This window comes from Sorex araneus, chromosome 3 (genome assembly GCF_027595985.1).
Source record: "Sorex araneus isolate mSorAra2 chromosome 3, mSorAra2.pri, whole genome shotgun sequence".
NCBI classification, from domain to species: Eukaryota; Metazoa; Chordata; class Mammalia; order Eulipotyphla; family Soricidae; genus Sorex; species Sorex araneus.
Window position 1 is genome coordinate 200866197 of NC_073304.1, and position 22877 is coordinate 200889073.

At 40.2% G+C, this 22877-nt stretch overlaps 1 protein-coding gene across 1 annotated transcript in view; it reads left to right on the plus strand.

Annotated features, from left to right (window-relative positions):
• Positions 1-22877, plus strand: part of AP2B1 (adaptor related protein complex 2 subunit beta 1) — a 153202-nt gene that overhangs the window by 73878 nt on the left and 56447 nt on the right. Inside the window, exons 14-16 of the mRNA XM_055130675.1 lie at positions 3098-3290; positions 17823-17864; positions 18654-18800. Of these exons, the coding sequence (XP_054986650.1) occupies positions 3098-3290; positions 17823-17864; positions 18654-18800 (382 nt within the window). The remainder of the gene's footprint in view (positions 1-3097; positions 3291-17822; positions 17865-18653; positions 18801-22877) is intronic.

A 22877-nucleotide genomic window follows, 5' to 3' on the forward strand; every position in this document is an offset into this window, starting at 1 on the left:
GCGGCTGGGTTCCGGAGGTTTTCGGCTGCCGGGATTGGGTCCCTTGGAGCGGGGAAGGGTCTCACTGTCCCCTCCAGCGCCCCAAGTGAAACAGCCTGGCTCAGGGTCCGGCAGCATGTATGGCAAACATCATGTTAGCTTCCCTTCCAGGAGAGACGGATGTACGATCTGGATGGTGGCTGATAACGAGATTATCTGGCGCCAGCCAGAGGTGGCTTATGGACATGTCTTCTGAGTTGCTGGAAACAGGCTGTGACTATTCTTAATATTTTTAAAAATAAATTTAAATACTAATTTCTCTTGGGAATTTACCTAGGTATGATCTTACTGGGTTGTAAATAAATGCATATTTATCTTTCGGAACCCTGCCTGTTTCCCCACGTACTGACCAGTGTACAGTCCTTTAATAATGTTTAAGTGTGTGGTGACCACATTCTCAGGAGCACTTGGTATTGTCAGTCATTTTAATTTCAGCCATATTCTGTGTATGTGTAATGTTTTCTGGTGGTATTTTTTAATATTCATTATCCTCATGAATAAAGATGCTAATAAGCACCTTTTTGTATTTATAGACTGCCAATATGTTCTCTTTTTTGACATACCTCTTCAGGTAATTTCCTTAATTTTCAATAAGTTGTTTTTGGGGCTTCACCCAGAAGTAGCAGTGAAGGAACTACTCCTGGCTTTGTGCTTGGGGACCACTCCTGGCAGTGCCGAGGCAGGGGTGGCTCGTGGTGCTGGACTTCAGACCCAATCCACCTGCGTGCAAACCATGCACTTCAGCCCACTGAGCGATCTCTCAGGTTCCTAAGAGTTTACTTGTTTTAAAATACAGGCTTTTCAGTATACTATCTCTCCCGACCCAGCACGTGGCTTTTCAGTACTGTTCATGGTAGGGTTTCCTAGATCCAGCGTTTCAATACCAGCCCCTCCACCAGAGTGTTCTTTCTGTCTTCCATTGTCTCCTTCCATTGTCTCCTGTCTTCCTCCAACTCACCCCTTCTCCCCCACCCCCAGTTTTGTTCTCAGTTCTCAGGTTCAGTTGTCCTTGACCATTTGTTATTCCCATACTTTGTTTCCTTTTATCTCATGTGTATCTAATGACCAGCAGGCTTGATCTTTTACAGCACATATAAAAAGTAAAATATCAACAATTTTGCAAAAATAAAAAAAAACAATAAAATGAAATCAGATACAAGGTTTACTCAGTGGTGCTCATCAAGGAACCCGTGGACACACCTGGTGAGACTCAGACTAGTGTGTAGACCAGTGTGTCAGTGCTTGAATCTGGCGGTTTTGAGGACCACTGGCGCCATCCTGATGATTCTCAGAGACCAGTTGGTCCAGGGCTTCACCAGGCAGTGATGCAGGGGGAGTCCACACAGTACTGGGGATAGATCTGGGACCTAGAATATGCAAACAAACGTATGTACTTCACCCCTCTCAGCCAGCTCCTTGGCCCAAGTTTTCTTTCTGTTATCGTACTTTATATAACACCTAAAAAGATCCAAATCCTGTCGGTTAAGTATATTGGGAGTATCTTTTTCTGGTCTAAATGAAGGTCTAAACAAACACCTTCATTTATTTAACCATTCTGAATGGTATCATCTGAAGAAGAGATGTTCTTAAATTTTTTGTTATTGCTGGGCCTACAGTGGTGGGAGGTTGGGCCACACCTGGCTGTGCTGTGGCCCGTTCTCTGCTCTATATTTGAGGGTCACTCTTGATGGTGCTTAGGGGGTCATGTGCTGGGGGATCAAGCCTGGACCTCCTGCATGCTTGTAAAGTGCGTTCAGCCTGTTGAGCTACCAGAGGGTCCCAAGATGTTCTCGTTATCAATGAAGCACAGGTTTTTCCCCATCTTCTATATTATTGGTGTTTTCGGTGTTGTTTTCTACAAGGTCATAAAGATACCTTTTATATTTATATCTGGTTATCTGTTCATTTTTGTTTGTCAAGAGTTAAGAGTTAGATTCATTCCCTCCCCAATGCCCCCCCATATAAGTTTTCGATTGACTTAGCACCATTTATTATAAAGATTATTCCCTTCCCTCCACCCACATACATTGCAGTCCTTTCAATATCTCTTGGAACGCAATACTTCCCTTTTATTTAGTGTGTTGTCAGTAGCAGTTTCTTAGCTGATCTTCATATCCATTGTTCCAAATTCAGTCAGTTATACACACAGCTGCTGAAATAAAGTTCTTCTAATTATTTTTAGTCCATTATTTGCCATATAATAGTGATTTTGCACTACTTCTCATCTAAAACCTTAACTCCAAACCAGTTTTCAAAGTTATGTTCCACTTCCCTAAAATTTTACCACTCCCAATGTCTACTACTGTCAATTTAATCTTTTTCCACCCCTAAAGTAAAATTTTTCACTTCTATGTCCTAGCACAAAATATTCCTTCCCTTTTTGAAGGTCTTTCCCTGGTAGTTCTGATAAACCATTATTTAAAATTGTGGGGGCTAGAGAGATAGTTTAGGGCCCTTCCTTGCATGCAGCTGACCCAGGTTCGATCCCCAGAATTTCATATAGTTCCTCAAATCCTGCCAGGAGTAGTTCTTGAGTGCAAAGCGTGGAGTAGCCACTGAGCATTGCTGATTGTGGCCCCCAAACCAAAATAAATAAAATTATACATAGTTATAAAACCATTCTCTGCTTTTAGAATCAGCCCCACCTGGTTTTGTTTTACCATTATGTAGACATGCACACACGATTCTCATGACTGCTGTTATAGTTAAATGCCTTTTGGCCATTTTTGTGAATGCTGCTTTGATATTATGTATTGTTAGAGTAAGTTACTTGAGGGCAGAAAATTGTTTCCTTTTTTAAAAAAGACATACTTCCTCAAGGCTCTCATTACAGTATTGCCATGTAAAGTAGTTGCTCAATTAAAATGAACTAATGGATGAAGTTACATGGTTATTATTTTTAGAAACTTTTGATTTTTAAAAAAATGAATTCTCATAATTTCTTGATGTACATCAACAAGTAATTACAAAATAAGAGACTATTTTTCCTTGTTGCCTTGGTGTTATGTGTCAAGCCAAAATGATTGACATTTCCTTTCCCCTCTTTACGTAACTGCAGCACTGATGCGGGTGACAGCCCTGTTGGCACTACCACTGCCACCAACCTGGAACAGCCTCAGGTTATTCCCTCTCAAGGTGACCTTCTGGGAGATCTTTTAAACCTTGATCTCGGTCCCCCAGTCAATATGCCACAGCTGTCCTCTGTGCCGATGGGAGCCGTGGATCTCTTGGGAGGAGGCCTTGATAGTCTGGTAAGCATCTTCATTCTGGTTATTTTAAGTTCTTGGTATGTTTAAGAACTTTAAATTGTACAGTTTTTAGAACTTGACCTTTTCATGCTGAGCAATTATCAAAATGTCCTTTGATAAGGAAAGGATCATTTGCCATTAGAGTTCATTAATACTACATAATGGGGTATGTCAAAAGTCTACAGGATTATTTTGTTGTCCCTGCCGCTAACTAGAACGTTTGGTGTTTAACCAACCTATTGTCATTTTCCCTGCTTCTCATTTCTGGGTAGCCTTCTGGGTAGCCCTTGCACATTTCCCTTTTGACCTGAATAATAACCTCAAAGTTGTCGTCCTATTTGGGGACCTTTGAGTATTTCCCTTTTTATATCTTAGTGACTCGTGCCTGGTGTTGTTCTGCAAGGTTTCTAGACAGCCATTTGAATGATTTGTGTTTTTCAATTGGGGGTACTACTTTGATTGATTCCTTCTCCCTTCTTTCTCCACTTCCTCCACCGTGTCATACTTCCAATTTAATTAGCTTCCTGAATTCTAATATTGAAAGACTCCAAAGCCTAGACTATCTAAATATGTACCACCAGTAGGAACTACAGTTAGTTTTTGTTGATCTGTGTGATAAATGACAACTATTTCTGTAAAAAAGAGGACAGGAAAAAAAAACAGGTCACATGGCTCCCTTAAGCAAGGCACTAAACTGGTGTAGAATAAGAAGAGCTTGTTTTAGCTAGGTGCTTGCAGATAAGATGTTTGTCATAACTGATAATTATAAAGGTGATCAACAAACTGATTTATTTTCCAACAGAAGATATTGGAAAGCAGATGCCATAGATAATGAAAATAAATGTTCCCAGAGATTATATAAACAAAAGGCCTTATTTCCTGCTACACACATCAACATTTTCTCTCCTACTTTTGTAAACAGTATGATGTCTGGGATGTATGCCAATCACATAGGTACATTTACTTTTTAATATAAAGAGAATTTAAGGAAAAGACTAGTAGTCATATCTCTGTGGGTTGTACAGTTTACTAATGTGGAGAGTCACTACTTTCAGAACCAGTAGTGACCAAGCTCTGGGCTTCATACTGACACAGAGAGCACACTTGGTGTCTTCTATGGGCTTGTTAGCATTCACTTTTCATATTGATGTCTTAATGATTATGTAAGATTATATAAGAGCAACTTCCACAGGATTATTATGCACTACTACACAGACTTCTTATAAACTCAGGAGAACTGAAGCATGAATATTGGTATATTTGTGGATACTCCCAGAAATGCCTTATCAACAAGAAAATTGCTCTTTCTAATCTGTTGACATATTTACAGCTTAAATTGTTTTGTCCTCGTCAAGCTTATGCCAGAAACAGATCTACTTATCACTTTGCCTGGTGGCTTATGTATGACGTGGTAGACTGATTGCACCTAAGAATAACAAATTTGGGCCGGAGTAATTGTATGGGAGTAAGGCACTTGCCTTGCAGGAATCTACTCTGGTTTGATCACCACGTAAGATCCCTTGAGCACTGCCAAGAGTGATCTGTGAGCACAGAGCCAGGGATAAGCCCTAAGCACACTGCTGGTGTGACGCCCCCCCCCCAAAAAAAAGGTAAATTTACAGGTATATATAGATGTATTTGTGTAATTTTTTTTCTTTTTTAAAGAATGACAGATTTGTTTCAAAAACAGTGAGGAGAAAGAGGCCCTGCTTGTTTCGGGTTGTTTGTTGGAGGAAATGCCTCCCAAGTGATGCTCATGGAGCTCCAGGGGGCTATTCCATAAGGTACTGAACCACCTGGGCTGGCAGTTCTGTATTAGGGCTCAAGGGCGCAGGGCTACTCCAACCCTGCAATGCTGGAGACCACAAGGGCCATCCAGTTGGGGCTTGGGGGACCTCCAGGACTGTGCCCGGTGGTGCTTGGGTGATGTCCTATGTTTTGATGTTTCCTGGGTCAGAATATTACACTCTTGTTTCTTCATACACTTTGGCATGGGAAACAATACAATGCGTTAGTTACACTTAGTTTTGTATTAGCTCCTTTTTGAGGCGGGGGGGGGGAGGGCGGCGGTCACACTTTGCGATGCACGAGGGTTACTCCTGGCTTTGCATTCAGGAATTACTCTTGGAGGTTCTTGGAGGAGCATCTGGGATGCTGGGGATCAAACCCAGGTTGGCCATGTGCAAGGCAAGCACCGTACCCACTGTGCTATTGCTCCAGCCCCTATATTAGCTCTTGACCAGTGAATTTTTTCCTTACTTTACAGTCGCTGTTCAGTCACCTGTTAGAGAATACCTACAATATTACTTCAGCTAGAGAAGCTTTTAGGACTTTTCTAGGTTGCAGTAATCAGAATTCTATATAGCTTTTTTTTTTTTAACTTCTTTTTGGTAAAGGATGTTCTTTTTAGGTTGCATAGTAAGTTTTCTGATTGGTTTTCTAAATTCTATACTACCTTTATTATGTAGACATGTCCGTATGTAATTTATACTGTTTTTCTGATTTGGGCGTTTTATTTTGTTTTTGTTTTTGTTTTGTTTTGTTTCCTTTTTTTGGTCACACCCAGTGATGCTCAGGGGTTACTCCTGACTCATGCACTCAGGAATGACTCCTGGCAGTGCTCGGGGAACCATATGGGATGCTGGGAATCAAAACCGGGTTGGCTGCATGCAAGGCAAATGCACTACCTGCTGTGCTATCGCTCAAGCCCTGATTTTGGGGTTTTTAAATGGTATAGTTAGTATTACAACTACAGAAAGTATTTACATGTAGTTCTAGTTAGCTTAATCTTACAATACAAATATATCTAGAAATTAAAATGAGAAGGCAGAAAAAAACTTTCTTTTTGCTTTGTCTGTATGTAGCTAAATATATATTCATTCAGAGAACTAAGATTTCTTTTAAGAAAACATTGCAAGAAAGGCATAAATCTGGCCATGTGGAAGATTTGTTTCTAAAACAGTAGTTGATTGTGCCCCTTTTAAAAGGCTTTATTGTACTTGTACAGATTAGACAATGAAAAAAGAAAAATAATTCTCAAAATTTGCACTTAAGAGTATAAATAGACCCATTTCTTGAATGAATTATTTACAGCAGTGCTTCTTTTGTTTGTTTTTCGCGTGGTGCTCAGGGGACCATATGGAATTCTGGGGATTAAAACTGGGTCGGCCACGTGCAAGGCAAATGCCCTACCTGCTGTGCTATCGCTTGATCCTCATATAGCAGTGCTTGTTAAACCATATTGTACACCTGAATCTCTTTGTATAAAACAGATTCTGATTCTAGTTGGTCTGGCTTAAAATCTAGCAGTTCATACTTGTAACAAACTCCCAGATCTGTGGGCCATGTTTTGCATAGTAAGGATCTCAATTAACCATGAACACTGGGAACCACGTACTTCAGTGTTTGAACTGTAGCTGCTGATAAATGCAGACGCCTTTTTTCCTTAACTTTAGTAATTATCAGTCTCCTAGAAAAAGAGTTCCTCCTCTGTTCCAAATTAATTGATGGGGAACAAGAAATGGTTGAAAGTATTTTTTTTTTTTTGTTTGGTTTTGGTGGCCATACCTGGTGGTGTTCAGGGCTTACTCCTAGCTCTGTGCTCCAGAATCATTCCTGGCAGTGCTCAGGTGAACATATGGGGTGCAAGGGATCGAACCTGGGTCAGCCACTGCCACCGTCTACCCATTGTACTATTGCTCCAGCCCCTATTTTCATTATTTAACTCCCTAAGGACTAACACTCTTAGGAGCAGTGAACTTGATCGAGTCCCATTTAAAACTGGACTAGAATTAGTTAATTATCTGCTAAGCCATGCTCAGGTCGACCCAGTGTTCATTTTAGAATATCTGTCAGCATGACCCCCTTCTGCCCTTGTTTTCTTCCTGTGACTTCCCTGTCCTATCAGTTATCCCTTTAGTCTCATTTTATGGCCTCCCACTTACTGAAGTTTTCACCTGTGATCCCTTTGAAATATGCTGGGGTCTCTTACGGAGCCCATATGGCCCCTGGTTGAGAAATCCTTGCTCAGGATCCTGTTGCTTTTATTGTTGGTGTCTAGCAGCACCTTACCCGTAGAGGTCAGTGGTGTGCTGCAGTTATGAAGCATGGCAGCAGCTAACTTTCAATTCCATGTTTTGTGGTTCCCTGCTCTGGCTCCATAATTAGTCCCATATTTTTATAGATGCCCAGGATGAAACCCAGGGCCTCGTTCATGTGAAGCATGCACTGAGGTACAGCCCACCTACTAGCTTATTCTAAAAAATAAAATACTGTTAGTATTCGACCTAACCTTAGACAGTTCAAAAGTTATTTTAATTTTTTGGCCAAAACTGAGAACATTGAGCAAAATGAAATTATAAATGGAGTTAGGTAAACATGTTGAAAATTTACCTCTAAGCCAAGAAAAAGATTCCCATAGAAGAATTTTATTTTGGTAAATCTCTTTGACACATTTGCAAAAACAAATTCTTTTACCTGGTTCTTTTCCCACCCCCAGGACATTTTTTTTCATTTTCATCTACTATTTAGGTGATCCAAACTTTTTTTTTTTTTTTTTTTGCTTTTTGGGTCACACCTGGCGATGCACAGGGGTTACTCCTGGCTATGCACTCAGGAATCACCCCTGGCCGTGCTCAGGGGACCATATGGGATGCTGGGATTTGAACCCGGGTCGGCCGCGTGCAAGGCAAACGCCCTACCCGCTGTGCTATCTCTCCAGCCCCAGGTGATCCAAACTTTCAAAAATTATTTTATCAGTTGAATTTGACCAATTTAGACATACTCAGGTCCTTTTTTTTTTTAACTCTTTCTTTAATTGGAGACTGAAAGTTGTTTCATATTTTAAATTGTTTTCTTTTTCTTTTTCTTAAAACTTGATGGTCACAAGAAAGTACTGTTATTCTATTTTCATATCCTGGTGATTCTCCCATTAACTCTTGTTTTAATCCCCTTTTCTTATTGCATTTTAAAAATTACTTTAGCAGATTTCTTCCCATTGTTGTCGACACTTGCTTCTAGGACCAAGGGAGGTACACACTAGGTTATAGTTTTCACTGGGGTCAGGAACCCTTTATTTGCAGTGCTTGCTCGCACAGTGGGGTGCCAGAGATCACACATTTTGTAGCAGCTTGAGGGGTCCCAAACAGAGCCTCCCAGGCATCACACTGAGAGTGGGGATTAAACTCAAGGTCACACCTGTAAGACAGGTACTCTGTACTGAGCCATCGTAGACTCCTGCATTTAATGAAATTTTGAAATTTAGTCAGTGTGTCTTTTTCTAAAATTGCCGTTCCAAAAATATTTACCAGTTTACTTAATCATTTTTGCCACAGCATACCTGAAAATTTTTACTTTCTGCCCTCCATAATATGACTCATAGCAGCTGTTACTCTTTAGCCAAAGAGAGAGTGAAGTTGGGATATTGCTGTGATGTAAGCACAGTTTCGTACCATGCCTCCTCCCATCTTTTTTTAAAGGTTCACCCCTTTGAAAATCATTGATTGAATCAGAACATTCAAAGTGTTTAAATGGTGTGCTCTTTTCATCACAAGAGTCAAGTAAAAATTATTTCCTATATTCCCATTTCAGTCTGCTTCCTGGAACATTTGACTCTTATTTATTGTTTGCCCATTAGTATATTCTCTTGGCTTTAACTCTTCAGTTTCTTCCTTTTGTTTTTAGAAATCTCATTGTTGCCCTTATGAACCAATTCAAGAACTTACATGGCTGATCTGTTCTACTTGTAGAACATGAATTCTACTATCTTTTGCTTTTTAGAAATTGTGTTTTTTTGTTTATGGAGTGCCTCCCAAGGTGAGCTGGAAGTACTCAGGAGTCCATTCTGTGCTGAGGATTGAACTTGGGGCCTTGTGATTCTGTGCACATGATCTAGCCTGTTGATACCTTTGTAAAGAGATAGTACTGAATCTATGAAACTGCCTGTTGTTGGTAGGGTGACTCTGAAGATCCTTCTGATTTAGTTGAGTGTGGGAGGTGAGCTGCATGCCCATGTGAGTAGCTCATGCATACATGTTACAAAGATACCCCATTTGCTAATGAGCTGGATATCTATGGCAATCACTAACGGAACCATGGAGTTTCAATTTTTTTTCTGCTTGCTGAATTACTTGCAGCCTTTTGTTATCTGAGGAGCTGTTCATTAATTCTACTTAGATTCGTAGTGCTTATTATGCATCAAAAATGGAACAAAAGCTTTATCCAGAATGCACTTTATTTATATACTGTTTCCTCCTAGAGAAGTGTTCACTTGGTGCCCAGCCAGAGTGAAGTAGAATAGGAAGAGATTGCCTTTTCCTGACTCCCTAATATGTATTCAAAACCTTCTACTCTGGGGGGCTGGAGAGACACATACAGAGGTTGAGGCTCTTCCTGTACCTAGATAACCCCGTATTATGGCTTCCCAAGCACCACTGTGGATTATCTCTGAATATAGAGCCCAGAATAAGCCCTGAGTACTGCCAAATCTGGTCCAAAAAGGGGGGAAAAATGACCTTCCACTCTCTTACCTTTTAGGTAAAAGGTTATTTTAGATATTTTAAAGTCATAAGCCATATTACTAATATAATCTAAATGTTTTAGCTTACAGGAACTCCCTTGTACACATTATTTTTGCATCTTTGTGTTTCTTCCGCTGGATAAAACCTGCCGTGATTTGAGATCTCATGCTCTGGAGTTGGTGGTAGTTTGGAAAGATCTTTGTAAATTGTAGCTCAGTTTTTCCTGGTGAATTTCTCAGTGTGGCTTCTATAACCTATTCTCCTTTTGTCAGTGCATAGATTTGCTAAAGATTTGCCTCAGGCAGATTGGGGACTAATTACCAGTCACTAGTTGAGTGGCTGTGTCTGTGCCAGTCCCTCTGATAGACCTTTTGTAATTTCTCCATGCAATTACCCTGCAAGATAATTAGACCCCACTTTATAGAAAACTGAAGATGTCTTTGCGAGTCTCAGGATTACAACTCAAAATTCCTTCAAAGCTCTAAAAGTTGTGTTCTTTCTACTACCCTTTGATTTCTACAGTTTGTTACTGTCATTTTCTAGATTAGAATCCAATTTCACACAATACCAATCCTTCTCAAATGGGAGTACACAATCTCTGAAGTACAAGGCAAGAGTGTAGGCTTTTCATACTTTGGGATAAACTTGCCTATTGTCTTATTTGATGTTAAATAATGTAAACCAGGACTAATACTGATGTGTTGATCCTTAGGATGTATAGTTAAATGCATGTTTAAGAAAATACAAGACTTGTTGTTCCCAGCCTCCCCCAGCCTTCCCCCGCCACCCACCCGCCTTCTATCCCTCCTGGGTGCCTTGGGTCTGGGCCTAGCATGCTATTAGGAGTTCTGTGAAAGTTGAGGTAGGATAAAAATATGTTCATGAAAAGAGGACCTGGATAAGTTTAGACATCTTATAACAAGAGCAATGAAATTATTCCTCTTAACCCTTACCTTAAGTAGAGCCACGAAATCAAATCTTGCCATTAGTTTGGCAGTGAACAGTGACTACACTAGTGCTTTCAGGGCAGATGAATTATTTAAACCATCAACAGTGTATTTCCTCTAGTAAAGGTCCTTTCCTCCCCAAATTGGTTTTTTCTTTTATATTTCTTTTCTTTTCTTATTCTTGCTATGACCTCAGTGCTGGGTGAGGGCCATACTTCTTCTTTATGGTCCTTGTGCATTTGCTTGTTGGAGTTGAGCTCTAGCTGCAGTGCTTGCATTCTGCTTTTTGTGCTCACTACAGCTTACTGTGTTATTCCCACTTGTTCTTGCCCGGGGTCCTACTTCCTGACAAGGGCATTTGAATATCTTTTTGTACAGGATGCCAGGCATTGTACCTATGTTGGCTACGTTCAGGACAAGCTCCATACCCACTGCACTGTTGCCCCAGCCCTGTGGCCAGTCTTCTTGTTACATCTGTTTCCTGTTCTATTTCAGGAAATAATCTCTAATTTTCTGTTGATAAATAATCTTCCCCCCCCCCTTTGAGGTGAATTTTGTTTTGTTTTGTTTTGTGGCCATACTTGTCAGTTGCCAGAGATTTTTCTGACTCTGTGCTTAGGGATCTGTATTGGACGGCTCAGGAGACCATGTGTGGTGCTGAGTATCAACTCCAGGCCTGAGTGCAAGGCAAAGGCACTGTCTGTTGCACTATTGCTCTGGCCCCTGTGATGACTTTGTATTAACTCATTTATGCTATTCCAGGTTAAATCCATCCTCCAGTTTGTTTCAGTTTGCTTTTGTGTAATTTCAGATTCTTTTACCAATTTAATGTGATTATATTTGATGTTTTTCTGAACAGCTTTCTGAAAATTCAATTAAAATTTGCAGCTCAACAGCTGAAAACCACACTTTCACCATGGAGATGGCATGTGCCTTTTAAAACTCTACAACCCTATTAGAAGAAACACAGATTGATGTTTTGACACTGAAAGGATTTTGATGTTTTATTGCTTGCAATGGGAGTCTTTGTATACTGTTTTTTACATTATTTAATTTTGACTCCTGAGTAACAGCTATTGATATAGTATTCCATACTCCTGTCAGTTAAAGCAACTCTGAAAACCAATAAATAAGAGGCAGTGACTCTAGATAGAAGCAAATAAGAATCAGAACTTAAGATCTGGATCACTGACTGAGAGAATATCTCTAGGTACTTCAGACAACTTGATAGTTTTAGACTTTGGTCTGGTCAGACTTGAAGGTACCTTGAGAGCCTCTGCTTAGTCACTATCTCACTTGATTTAATTTGGGGACCAGTAATACTTGGTAGACCAGGCACTTCCAGGTGTAAAATGAGGCATCCAGGGGCCGGAGCAATAGCACAGCGGGTAGGGCATTTGCCTTGCATGTGGTCAACCTGGGTTTGATCCCTGGCATCCCATATGGTCCCCAAGCACCACCAGGAGTAATTCCTGAGTGCAGAGCCAGGAGTAACCCCTATGCATCGCTGGGTGTGACCCATAAAGCAAAAAAAAAAAAAAAATGAGGCATCCAACTCTTTAAACCTGTCCCTGGTCCCTCAGTTAACTTTTTTACCTTTTATTGATAATTTGGGTTTGGGGGCCACACCCAGAAGAGCTCAGGGGATCATAAGTGGCTTCAGAGATTTGTGCCGGGGTCAACTTTAGGTAAAACAAGTGTATGGACCTCTATACTATCTTTCTGGCCCCCCTAAGTTAATTTAAATTTTTTTTTAATTTAGGCCACACACCACCATCCCTGGTTTGATCCCCAGCATCCCATATGGTCCCCTGAGCACCGCCAGGAGTAATCCCTGAGTGCAAAGCCAGGAGTAACCCCTGTGCATTGTCGGTGTGACCCAAAAAGAAAAAAAAAAAAAGCAAAATAAAGTCTCAGTAAGCCATGGTTTTGGTAGTTAGAAAACAAAAACAGGAATTGACATTTCTGGGGCCAAAGAGATAGTTCAGTGGTAAGGTGCTTGTTTCCTTGTATAAGTCCAACCTGATAACGATTCCTCAAGTGGACGCCAGTAACATCTCCACTCCTCTTAACCCTGAGATTTTAGCAGCTTCTCTTTCTCGTTCATCTCAATTAATTTTACAAATGAAGTCCAACTGGGTTCAGTCCTGTCACCACATACGATTCTTTAGCACCAGCAGGAGTAGTCCTGGAGGACCGAGCCAGGAATAAGCTCAGAGCACAACTGGGTGTGGCTCACATACAAACTGACCTTTCCCTTTCTCTCTCGACATAGTACAGCTTGCGAACCTTTATATTACTCTGATACTCTTTGGATTCTGTTTCTAATAAAATTTATTCTGAGTTAAAAGTGAGTTGTATTGGATATATGGAACATAAAGAACATCAGAATTCTCTTTTAGGGTTTGAGCGATAGTACAACTGGTAGAATGCTTGCCTTGCACGCAGCCAACCTAGATTTGATCCCTGGCATTCCATATGGTGCCCTGAGCCCCACGAGGAGTAATTCCTGAGTGTAGAGTCAGGAGTAAGTCTCAGAACCAAAAAATAAAAAAGTTAAAGAATTGCCTTGTAGTTTCTTCCATGGTTTTGAATTAAATTGATAAGCAGCAAGGAGGGAGGATGTTGTCAGACCTTTTCCAGCCAAGATAATAATCATTTAATAATAATAAAAATAAAGTGAAGAAAACAAGGGCTATAATTGGATTTTATTCCCATAAGCACCACCAGTGAGTACCTTTCTCAGTGCCTTTTTACAGATCTCAGTGCCTTTCATAAAATTGCTTTTTCTCTTAGAGTGTATTTTTTTCTTTCCTGCCATTGAGTGCTACCCAGATCCATAAAGAATTCCATCTCATTCTAGCTCGGGTTGTAAGCCTAACCAAAAAGAAGGAAAATGATTATGGGGAGAAGGTGGTATGCCCATCAGAAAGCCATAGAGCCAGATCACAGGTTCAGGACAAATGAGACATTTCTCATTCTCCTCTTCCTTAAGAAGGATTATTTTATTTTCTGCTTAATTTTGAACTTTTTAATTTATGAATTAACTCCAAAATAATTTCTTGACAGATAAATCTGGAGTAGTTTTCAATTTGTACATTAAAATCACTAGAGGAGGGGCCAGAGCGATAGCACAGCGGGTAGGGCGTTTGCCTTGCATGCGGCCAACACGGGTTCGATCACTGGCATCCCATATGGTCCCCCAAGCACTGCCAGGAGCAATTCCTGGTGCAAAGCCAGTAGTAACCCCTGAGCATTGCTGGGTGTGACCCAAAAAGTAAAAAAATAAATAAAATAAAATAAAATCACTAGAGGAAATTTTCAGAATTCTGATTATATAATATCAGATAGTATCAGAACAGTTAAGTCATTCCTGGGAATAAGACTGAAGCACCCCTTGTTTTTTAAATCCCCACCATGTACACACACTATACGTATAGAAGGTTGATTATATCATCTATCTAAGATTGTAAACTAGTGGTTGGTATGGTTTTCATGCTTTAAGAAGAACACAGTTGAAGTAGTTGTTAATACTGTTAGAAATTTTAGATTTTGAAGCTGGAGAGATAGTATAGTGGGTAAAGCGCTTGCCTTGCATGCAACACCCTGGAGATCTTTAAAAAAAAAATTGAATCTTAGTCTACGTGGTTCCCAAATTTTTATGAAAAAGAATGAAAACTAAAGACCTCATAACTAGCCTGCCTTTTCAAATTTTTTTGTGACTTACCAGAAAAATAGATGGCTAGCCTGTTTAACTAGTCTGCCACTTAATCCTTTTAATCAAATCTGTATTCACACTTTCTTAGACTTTGTTCACTGCTCTTAGAGAAATAATCAGCACCTCCCCCCATCTTGGTCTTGTTTTATTTTTGTTTTTTGGGTCACACCAAAAAACAGGATGGTCAGGGACCACTCCTGTCTTTGCACCCTGGAATTACTCCTCCCTGTGCTCAGGGGATCATATTGGATGTCAGGGATCGAACCTGGGTCAGCCACATGCAAGGCAAGGATGTACCCACTGTACTGACACTCCGGCCCAACCCCCATTATTTTAAAGCCCACACTACTACCTCTTTGAGGCTTCATTTTTCTTTAGCCATAAAGAGGAGAGACTTTTCCCTTCAGAACTTCCCCTTTTGACTCTAGTATTATTTTTTTTATTAAATATATTTTTATTAGTGAATCCCCATGAGTTACAGTTACAAACTTATGAACTTTCATGTTTGCATTTTGTTTATATCCCTTCACCAGTGCCCAGTCACCTCCACCAATGTTCCCAGTATCCCTCCCACCTCATCCCCCCACCCTGCCCCGCCCTACCTCTGTGACAGGGCTTTCCCTTTTGTTCTCTCTCTCCTTTTGGGTGTTGTGGTTTGCAACAGAGGCACTTCGTGGCCATAGTGTTTGGTCTGTATTCTATTTTCAGCACACATCTCCCATCCCGTGCGGGTCCTCAAACCATACTTGACCTGGTGTTCCCTTCTCTATGCGTGACTCTAGTATTATTGTCTGGTCTTGCATTCATATTTGTTTTTTCCTGTCATATCACAAATCCTATATCTTAATTCATCTGTATACTCACCTCACTGCCTGGCATCTTTACATTGTGCTTGTATTCCGTAAATATGTGTTTTGTTTATTAATAGGAATAAGGAATTTCAGATATGTTGCAAGTGTATGCCAGAATCCGAGAGAAAACATGGGGTTTTTGGGGTTTTTTTCCTGTCATTTCCAGTTACTCAAATTCTTACTTTTTGGAAAAAGTGTATGAGCATTTTATTTGTTCTCTGATGTTATTTATTTATTTATTTATTGTGGTCAGGGGAAGGCTTTGAGGCCATACCTGGCAGTGCTCACGAGCTACTCCTAGCTCTGTACTCGAGGTTCACTCCTAGCAGTGTTCAGGGAACCATATAGTGTACAAAACTTAACTTTGGCTTCCCATTTGCAAAGTATTTGCTTAGCCCTTGGAGCTAAGCTGTTCATACCACCCGTCTGATTCTTTTTATTCTACAAGAATCAGATTTTGGCAGTACTGGCTCTTTGAGGTTTGGAGTACTCGGTAATTCTAGTAGCTTATTAATAACAGTTTGTGAAGCACCTGCCTGGGTGATTTTCTGTCATGGTGGGAAAAGGCATCAGTAAGTCTTACGTAGATTTTTTAGGGGGTCTCTTGGGGTCATACTTGACGATGCTCAGGAGTTACTCCTGGCTCTGCACTCAGGAATTACTCTTGGTGGTGCTTGGGGGAGACCAAATGGGATGCTAGGGATCAAACCCAGGTAGCCTCATGCAAGCAAATACCCTGATCACTGTACTATTTTTCCAGCCCTTAAATATATTATTATTATTATTTTTTATATTGGCAGACTTCTTTTTTCTGATCTATTTGTTCATTGATAAGATAAAATCTCTTTTCCAAATTCTGAAGGCCAGTAGAATTTGTTTTGAGCACGAACAGTCCAATGATGTCCACATTTCTGTCCACTAAGTAGCAGACTATCAAGGAAATGGTGGTTTTGTAGAACACAAAAGGCAATAGTGATTCAAAGGGGAATTTCGATGCATAATGAGAACTAAGGAGGAAACAAATGTGGAACTGTGACAGAAAGAAAAGATGGTTTTTATTTTTATTTTTTATTTTTTGCAAGGTGAGGTCGTCGGGGTAGAATGAGGTTAGGCCATACCCACGGTAGTCAGGGTAGTCAGGTGGTGATTTCAGGAGATTCTATGGGATGCTGGGGATTGAATCCCAGGTCAGCTGCCTATCAGGTCAGCTGCCTATAAGGCAAGCACCTTACTTGCTGTACTATCTTGTACTATCTCTCTGGTCCCAGTCCTTACTTTTCAAACAACATCCTTAGTTGTATGTATTTTATGTTGTATATGTTTCATGTTTCTTTATGTCAGCTTTTATCAGCTTTAGTTTTTCCATGCCTTTGTTGTCAAAGACTGGCTTCCAGGTAAATTATGTCTGAGATCTGAGGGAGTAGAGGCAAGACTAAAACTGCACATAATTTTTTTTTTTTGTCGTGCTAGCTCTTTTAGTCTAGTTTTCAGTAGTTAGCATCCTTTTAAAAGATCTGCTACAAATAAATCATAGCATTTCTCCTCAGTAGTATTGACTGTGAAAGTGCCTGAAACATTGTATGCCTTTCCATACCTCCTCCAGGTGGGATATCTTACTATTCCAGCTGTTTTCTTCCTTAAGAAAGTCTCAGAATTAAAAGTCACTCTTGTTCCACTTATCGTTCTCAGAGCTTGGAATTGCAGCTCACCACTGGTTTGATTCCCACCCTATTGTGAGGCAGAAGGACTTATAGCCAAAAGCACAATTCAGTTTTTCTTTGCTTTTCTTTTTCTCTCATTTAAAATTTATTTTGAAAATGAATAAAGTACATATAAAACATTACCATTTAGAGACAATATTTCTTGGAGTATGCAAACTTTTAAAATCCCCTTTGGGGGCCGGAGCGATAGCACAGCGGGTGGGGCGTTTGCCTTGCACGCGGCCGACCTGGGTTCAATCCCTGGCATCCCATATGGTCCCCCAAGCACTGCCAGGAGTAATTCCTGAGTGCAAAGCCAGGAGTAACCCCTGAGCATCGCTGGGTGTGACCCAAAAAGAAAAAAAAAAAATCCCCTTTGGGCTTTTGCCTCTGTGCCCCGGTGGGAATATTGGAGCTAAAACATACCTAAGATGTTCCAAGTTTTCTCAAAATTCCTATATATCATATTAAGACATATTTCTTTACAATCTAGAAAAAATAATGTTTGTTTTAGGGCCACATCTGGCAGTGCTCGGTGGCTACTTCTTCCTCTGAGTTGGGGTGACTCCTGATGGTGCCTGGGGGAGCAGGCCATGGATTGAATCTAGGCTTCTCACATGTAAAACATGCACTTTGCCCTTTGACTTATCCCTTCTAGCCTTCTAGTACTCAAGACTTTAGATTAATTGAATAGCATGTATTTCCGGTTACTTAGAGCAGTTTGCAGATTCTGTATGGGCATCTAATACTTAGCTAAATGAACTCTACCGCTCTCTCCTCTCTCTCCTTTCTCTCTTTCAGCTTGGCAGTGACCTTGGCGGGGGCATTGGAGGAAGTCCGGCAGTAAGTGCCATCTGTTTTTTTCACCCGGGTTGTGCTCCCAACTGTTGATGCCTTGCTATACCCACATTCTCAACCAGCCACTGCTGCTATCTAACGCTGCACACCAAAACCTCTATAGCACTAAAAGAGTAGAAAGTAGCCTACGGTTACTTGCAGTTGTTGGAGTCACACATGACACAGAGCATAGGACATCTTTAACAACTGGCACTATAGTGTCTACAGAGATCTTTATCTTCCTGTTTAAAGAGCTAAAGAAAATGCAACCTCCCGTCTTGGCTGGAGAATTCTCTTATTCTCTGGTGTCATCTAAAAAGAACTTGACAGTCAGCAGAGCATCAGAGTGAGATTCTCCCCCTAGGTAAGTCTGGGGAGAGTAAATGTCAGTATTTCCCTGGAGAGTTTTTCACCAGATCCTTCTGCCTAAATGAGGAAGGCTTTCCTAGACCCAGAAGAAATGGAACTGTAAGTTGAATGTTTATTTCTACAGAAACAAACTTCCCCTTCCTAGTATCCTGTCTTTTGCACAGAATCATGGAAGCTAAACTTGGAAACAGACATAAAATATCTTGAATCATTGTGGTCTGATATTATTGATATCACTTGATAGAACTTCTAAAGAGCATGTGTACCTTATGATGAAAAATAATGTTTAAAAGCACAAAGAATATACCAGTTCCACCCCTGTTGTAATTATGGTGTGTTTTTACTGATTTATAAATACTTCTACAATAAAGAGCAATATTTTTAAGGACTATTAATCTGTTCTTCTTGATCCTCCTCTCCCTACAGGTGGGACAGTCCTTCATCCCATCATCAGTGCCTACAACTTTTGCTCCTTCACCTACTCCTGCTGTAGTTAGCAGTGGTCTGAACGACCTATTTGAACTCTCTACAGGAATAGGCATGGCACCTGGTGGTTATGTGGCACCTAAAGCTGTAAGTAAAGCAACACTTGAATGGATTCAGATTTACTTCTAATACTTGTGTTATTTCTATGATAAAAGCTCTAACGTTGGGGGTCCCTTTTGTGAAGAATTTAGGCGGAATGTTAAAGGTGACTTCAGACTTAGCTTTTAAAAAGGTGTCATAGCATCTTCACAAATCATTTTTATAAGCAGACTTAAAATTGACAATATTAAGTATTGGTGTTTTTTTTTTCTCTCATTTTAGACTTATCTAGTCAACCCTGAAGTCAGCTAATTCTTTTAAACAGTGCAGTGGTCAAAGGGGAGGCTAGTGTAAAGAAGTTGCATTTTTACTTCTCGTTCTCTCCATTTCTCATTTTTCTTGGGTATTAATATGGATTCCAGAGAGCTGTTGCACAGATTCATTTTTGTAGATTTTAGGGAGCCTTTTTAGAGTTCTGAATTAGGTTTTGTCATTGGTGGTATTCTAGTCTCAGCCTTGCTTGGCTTGAAATTCAAAAGGATAAATTGTAAATGAAGCTGATTACAGTTCTAGGGACTAGTGTTAGGCTAGGATTCTTGTGATCTTGCTTTTCTGAGGACAGCATGACTGGTTACTTCTTGAATTCTCAACCAAATTCGGCCTGCATCTAACTCGGCAATGGCAGGTCGGGGAGTGCTATGGATCCCAGATGCAGAGACAGAAACCAGGTAGTTCTAGGAGTGGTAACTGTATAAAAAGCTTTCTATAGAATTACCAAAAATAAGATTAAAAACAGCCATGGGGGTTGAGCCATAGTGCAATGGGTAGGGTGTTTGCCTTACATTTTGGCCTTGCTGAGTTCAGTCCCTGGCATCCTAATTTCACATCTCCTGAATCCAGGACCAGGAGTAAGCCCTGAGTACCACCAGGAGTGGCCCCCAAACCAAACCAAGAAACAAAAAAGCCAAGCAATCAGGGGCATGATGTTTTGGTCGTACTCAGTAGCTTTGTTATAATTATATATAATATTGTATATTATTCCCCCACAGATCTTTGATAATCGATTTTAAGATTTATTTGTATACTAACCCCATTGGCAAATTTGTTACTTGATGCTAATCTAGTACCATAATTAACAATTGCTAGGGGCTGGTGCTATAGCACAGCCGGTAGGGCATTTGCCTTGCACGCGGCCGACCCGGGTTCGATTCCCAGTATCCCATATGGTCCCCTGAGCACTGCCAGGGGTAATTCCTGAGTGCAGAGCCAGGAGTAACCTCTGAACATTGCTGGGTGTGACCCAAAAAGCAAATAAAAAAAAATTTGCTAACATTATAAATGACAGTAATTTACGAGTAATATAGAAATCATGAACTATTCTAACATCTAAGAATACCAGAGAATCAGTGGGTGATAAGCATAAGAATAAACTTAGCCACACTAAAGAAGTATTTTTTAAAAAGGAGATGAAGTGAAACAACCACAGATACTATTTTTAATCTGTTAAGAATATAGATGATAGAAATATAAGATGAAATAATATAAGATAAAAAGAATGAAAAAGTAAGTCTTCTTCTACTTCCACTTCTCCATACTATTAACCTACTTATGTGTCCTTGCAGAGTAAAAAGGAAAGATCACTATATTCTTTGTTTACATTCTTTGAAAATATATGTGAATGGGATAGACAGGTCTGTAATTTCTTTTTCACTATCACCTTTTGATTGACCATATCCACTGTATCATAGATACAGTGTTGATGGACATTTAAGTTATTCATTGCCTCTATTACCCATCCCCATTTTTTGCTAATAATGATGCTACAGGGAGCTGGAGCAATAGCACAGCGGGTAGGGCGTTTGCCTTGCACACGGCTGACCCGGGTTCAATTCCCAGCATCCCATATGCTCCCCTGAGCACCGCCAGGAGTAATTCCTGAGTGCAGAGCCAGGAGTGCACAGCTTATATGCACCCTGTGGATTGCCAGGTGTGACCCAAAAAGCAAAAAAAAAAAAAAAAAAAATGCTACAGTGAATATTCTTATATATGTATAGATAAGAATACATAGATATTCTTATATATGTATAAGATATATATGGTATATTTTTGCAAGAGTACCTATAGGGTATAATTGAAATTTGCTATATCATTCAAAATTTTTTTCTCCCCAGTTTTTTGTTCCCCACCCTTCTCCCTCCATTACTGTTGATGATATTGCATTGACTAGCTTTGGTACTCGTATTTAGTTGTGGTACTTGCTGGAGGCCGCATATCAGGTTGGTGCAACACACATGCTTACCAGGTATCACACTTCTGGGCAGGGCCCTCCTCAAACAGTGTTCAGAGGCCCTGGGTGCCACTCCAAGCCATACTTGACCAGCTGGGCCAGGTGATTCAATATCAAGACCCAAGAATGTCATACTTTATTCAGGCCCTGTGGTTCCAGGGTTCACCAGAACCATATGTAGCAGCGATCAAGGATCTCCAGGGCTGGGCCCCATGCATGCAGAGCATGCTCCAGTTGTGCGCATATACTTTTCTGCTTGCAATGCTTACCGGTGTCTGCAAGGCTCACAAAGATACTAGTCAGGGATCACACCCCTCTATTGCATGCTTATATGCACCTGGTTGTGGCATGGCTGCAAATCACTTGGGCAGTGGGAAACACAGACAACTCTTCAGGCTCACACAGCCCAGCTGCCAGGGTCACACTCCTTTAGGCTCACAAGGCAGGAGTTCTAAGCCACTGATTTTATTCCTCTGTGCCCTTAAGCATGTAAAAATAAATGGCACTGGGGCCAGAGAGATAGTTTAGCAGGTAAGGTGTTTGCCTTGCATGCAGCCTACCAGACTTGATCTCTTAACACCATATGATCCCCCAAGGACTGCCAGGAGTAATTCCTGAACCCAGACCCTGAGCATCACTGGGTATGGGCCCCTCAACAAAACAAAAGAAAAATAAATACCAAAAAAAGATTACTGTCACTGTCATCCCGTTGCTCCTCGATTTGCTTGAGCGGGCACCAGTAATGTCCCCATTGTTAGACTTCTTGTTACTGTTTTTGGCATATCGAATAGACCACGGATAGCTTGCCAGGCTCTGCTGTGCGGGCGAGATACTCTTGGTAGCTTGCTGGGCTCTCTGAGAGGGACGGAGGAATCAAACCCAGGTCGGCCGGCATGCAAGGCAAATGCCCTTCCCTCTGTGCTATATCTCTCCAGCACCAAAAAAAAGATAGTACAACTAATTTTTTTTAAAAAGTTACCAACTTAACCTCCCACAAAAGAGGATATCAAATTACTTTCCCAAGAACAGACTAATTGTCAGGTCCTTTATATTCTTATTGTTGATATTCTGAAATTTTTGTTCTGTAATTGAAAAGTTATATCTTATCATTTTATTTCATTTTTTGTTGTTGTTCTTCTTCAGTGTGACTGAGTTTATTCTTATTCATCCACTGAATATTTGGTATTCTTTTTAAAACATGGTCTTTGAGATTATGATAATTAGGTATTGGTAATAGAATCTTCAAATCTCTCCATACAAATAATTAGGATAAAATATATGCCTGGGAATGTAGCTCAGCTGTAGAGCACTTACCTTATATGTGTAAAGCCCTAGGTTTAGTCTCTGACATGGCAAGCAAATAAGTTTGAAAAACAAATGAAATACATGCCTGTGCATGTATTAGAAGAAGCATGAATAATTCATTAATACTTAGGATTATAAAAACCTCATTTAGCCATCAGAATCTAAAAGCAATAGTTATTAATAAATATCACAGATTAAATATAAGATCTATTATTACCAAAACATGCCATGAAGCTTAGTACAAACTTATTTGAAGAAAATCACAAAAAATGTAAAAAAGACACATAGAAGGATATATGCTGTATTATACCACAGAGAAAAAACTTTATATCCTTGATATATGAAAACCTAAAAATTTTCTAAAAATAAAACTAATAACTTGGTGTAGAAAATAGGTAAAAGGATGAACAGCTGAAAGAATAAGAAATGGTAGCATCCCTCAAACATTTGCAAAGGATGCTCACTGCACTCATCATCTAAATCTATACTAAGTAAAAACTCTGCCAAGATTCTATTAATCATTTTATCAGATT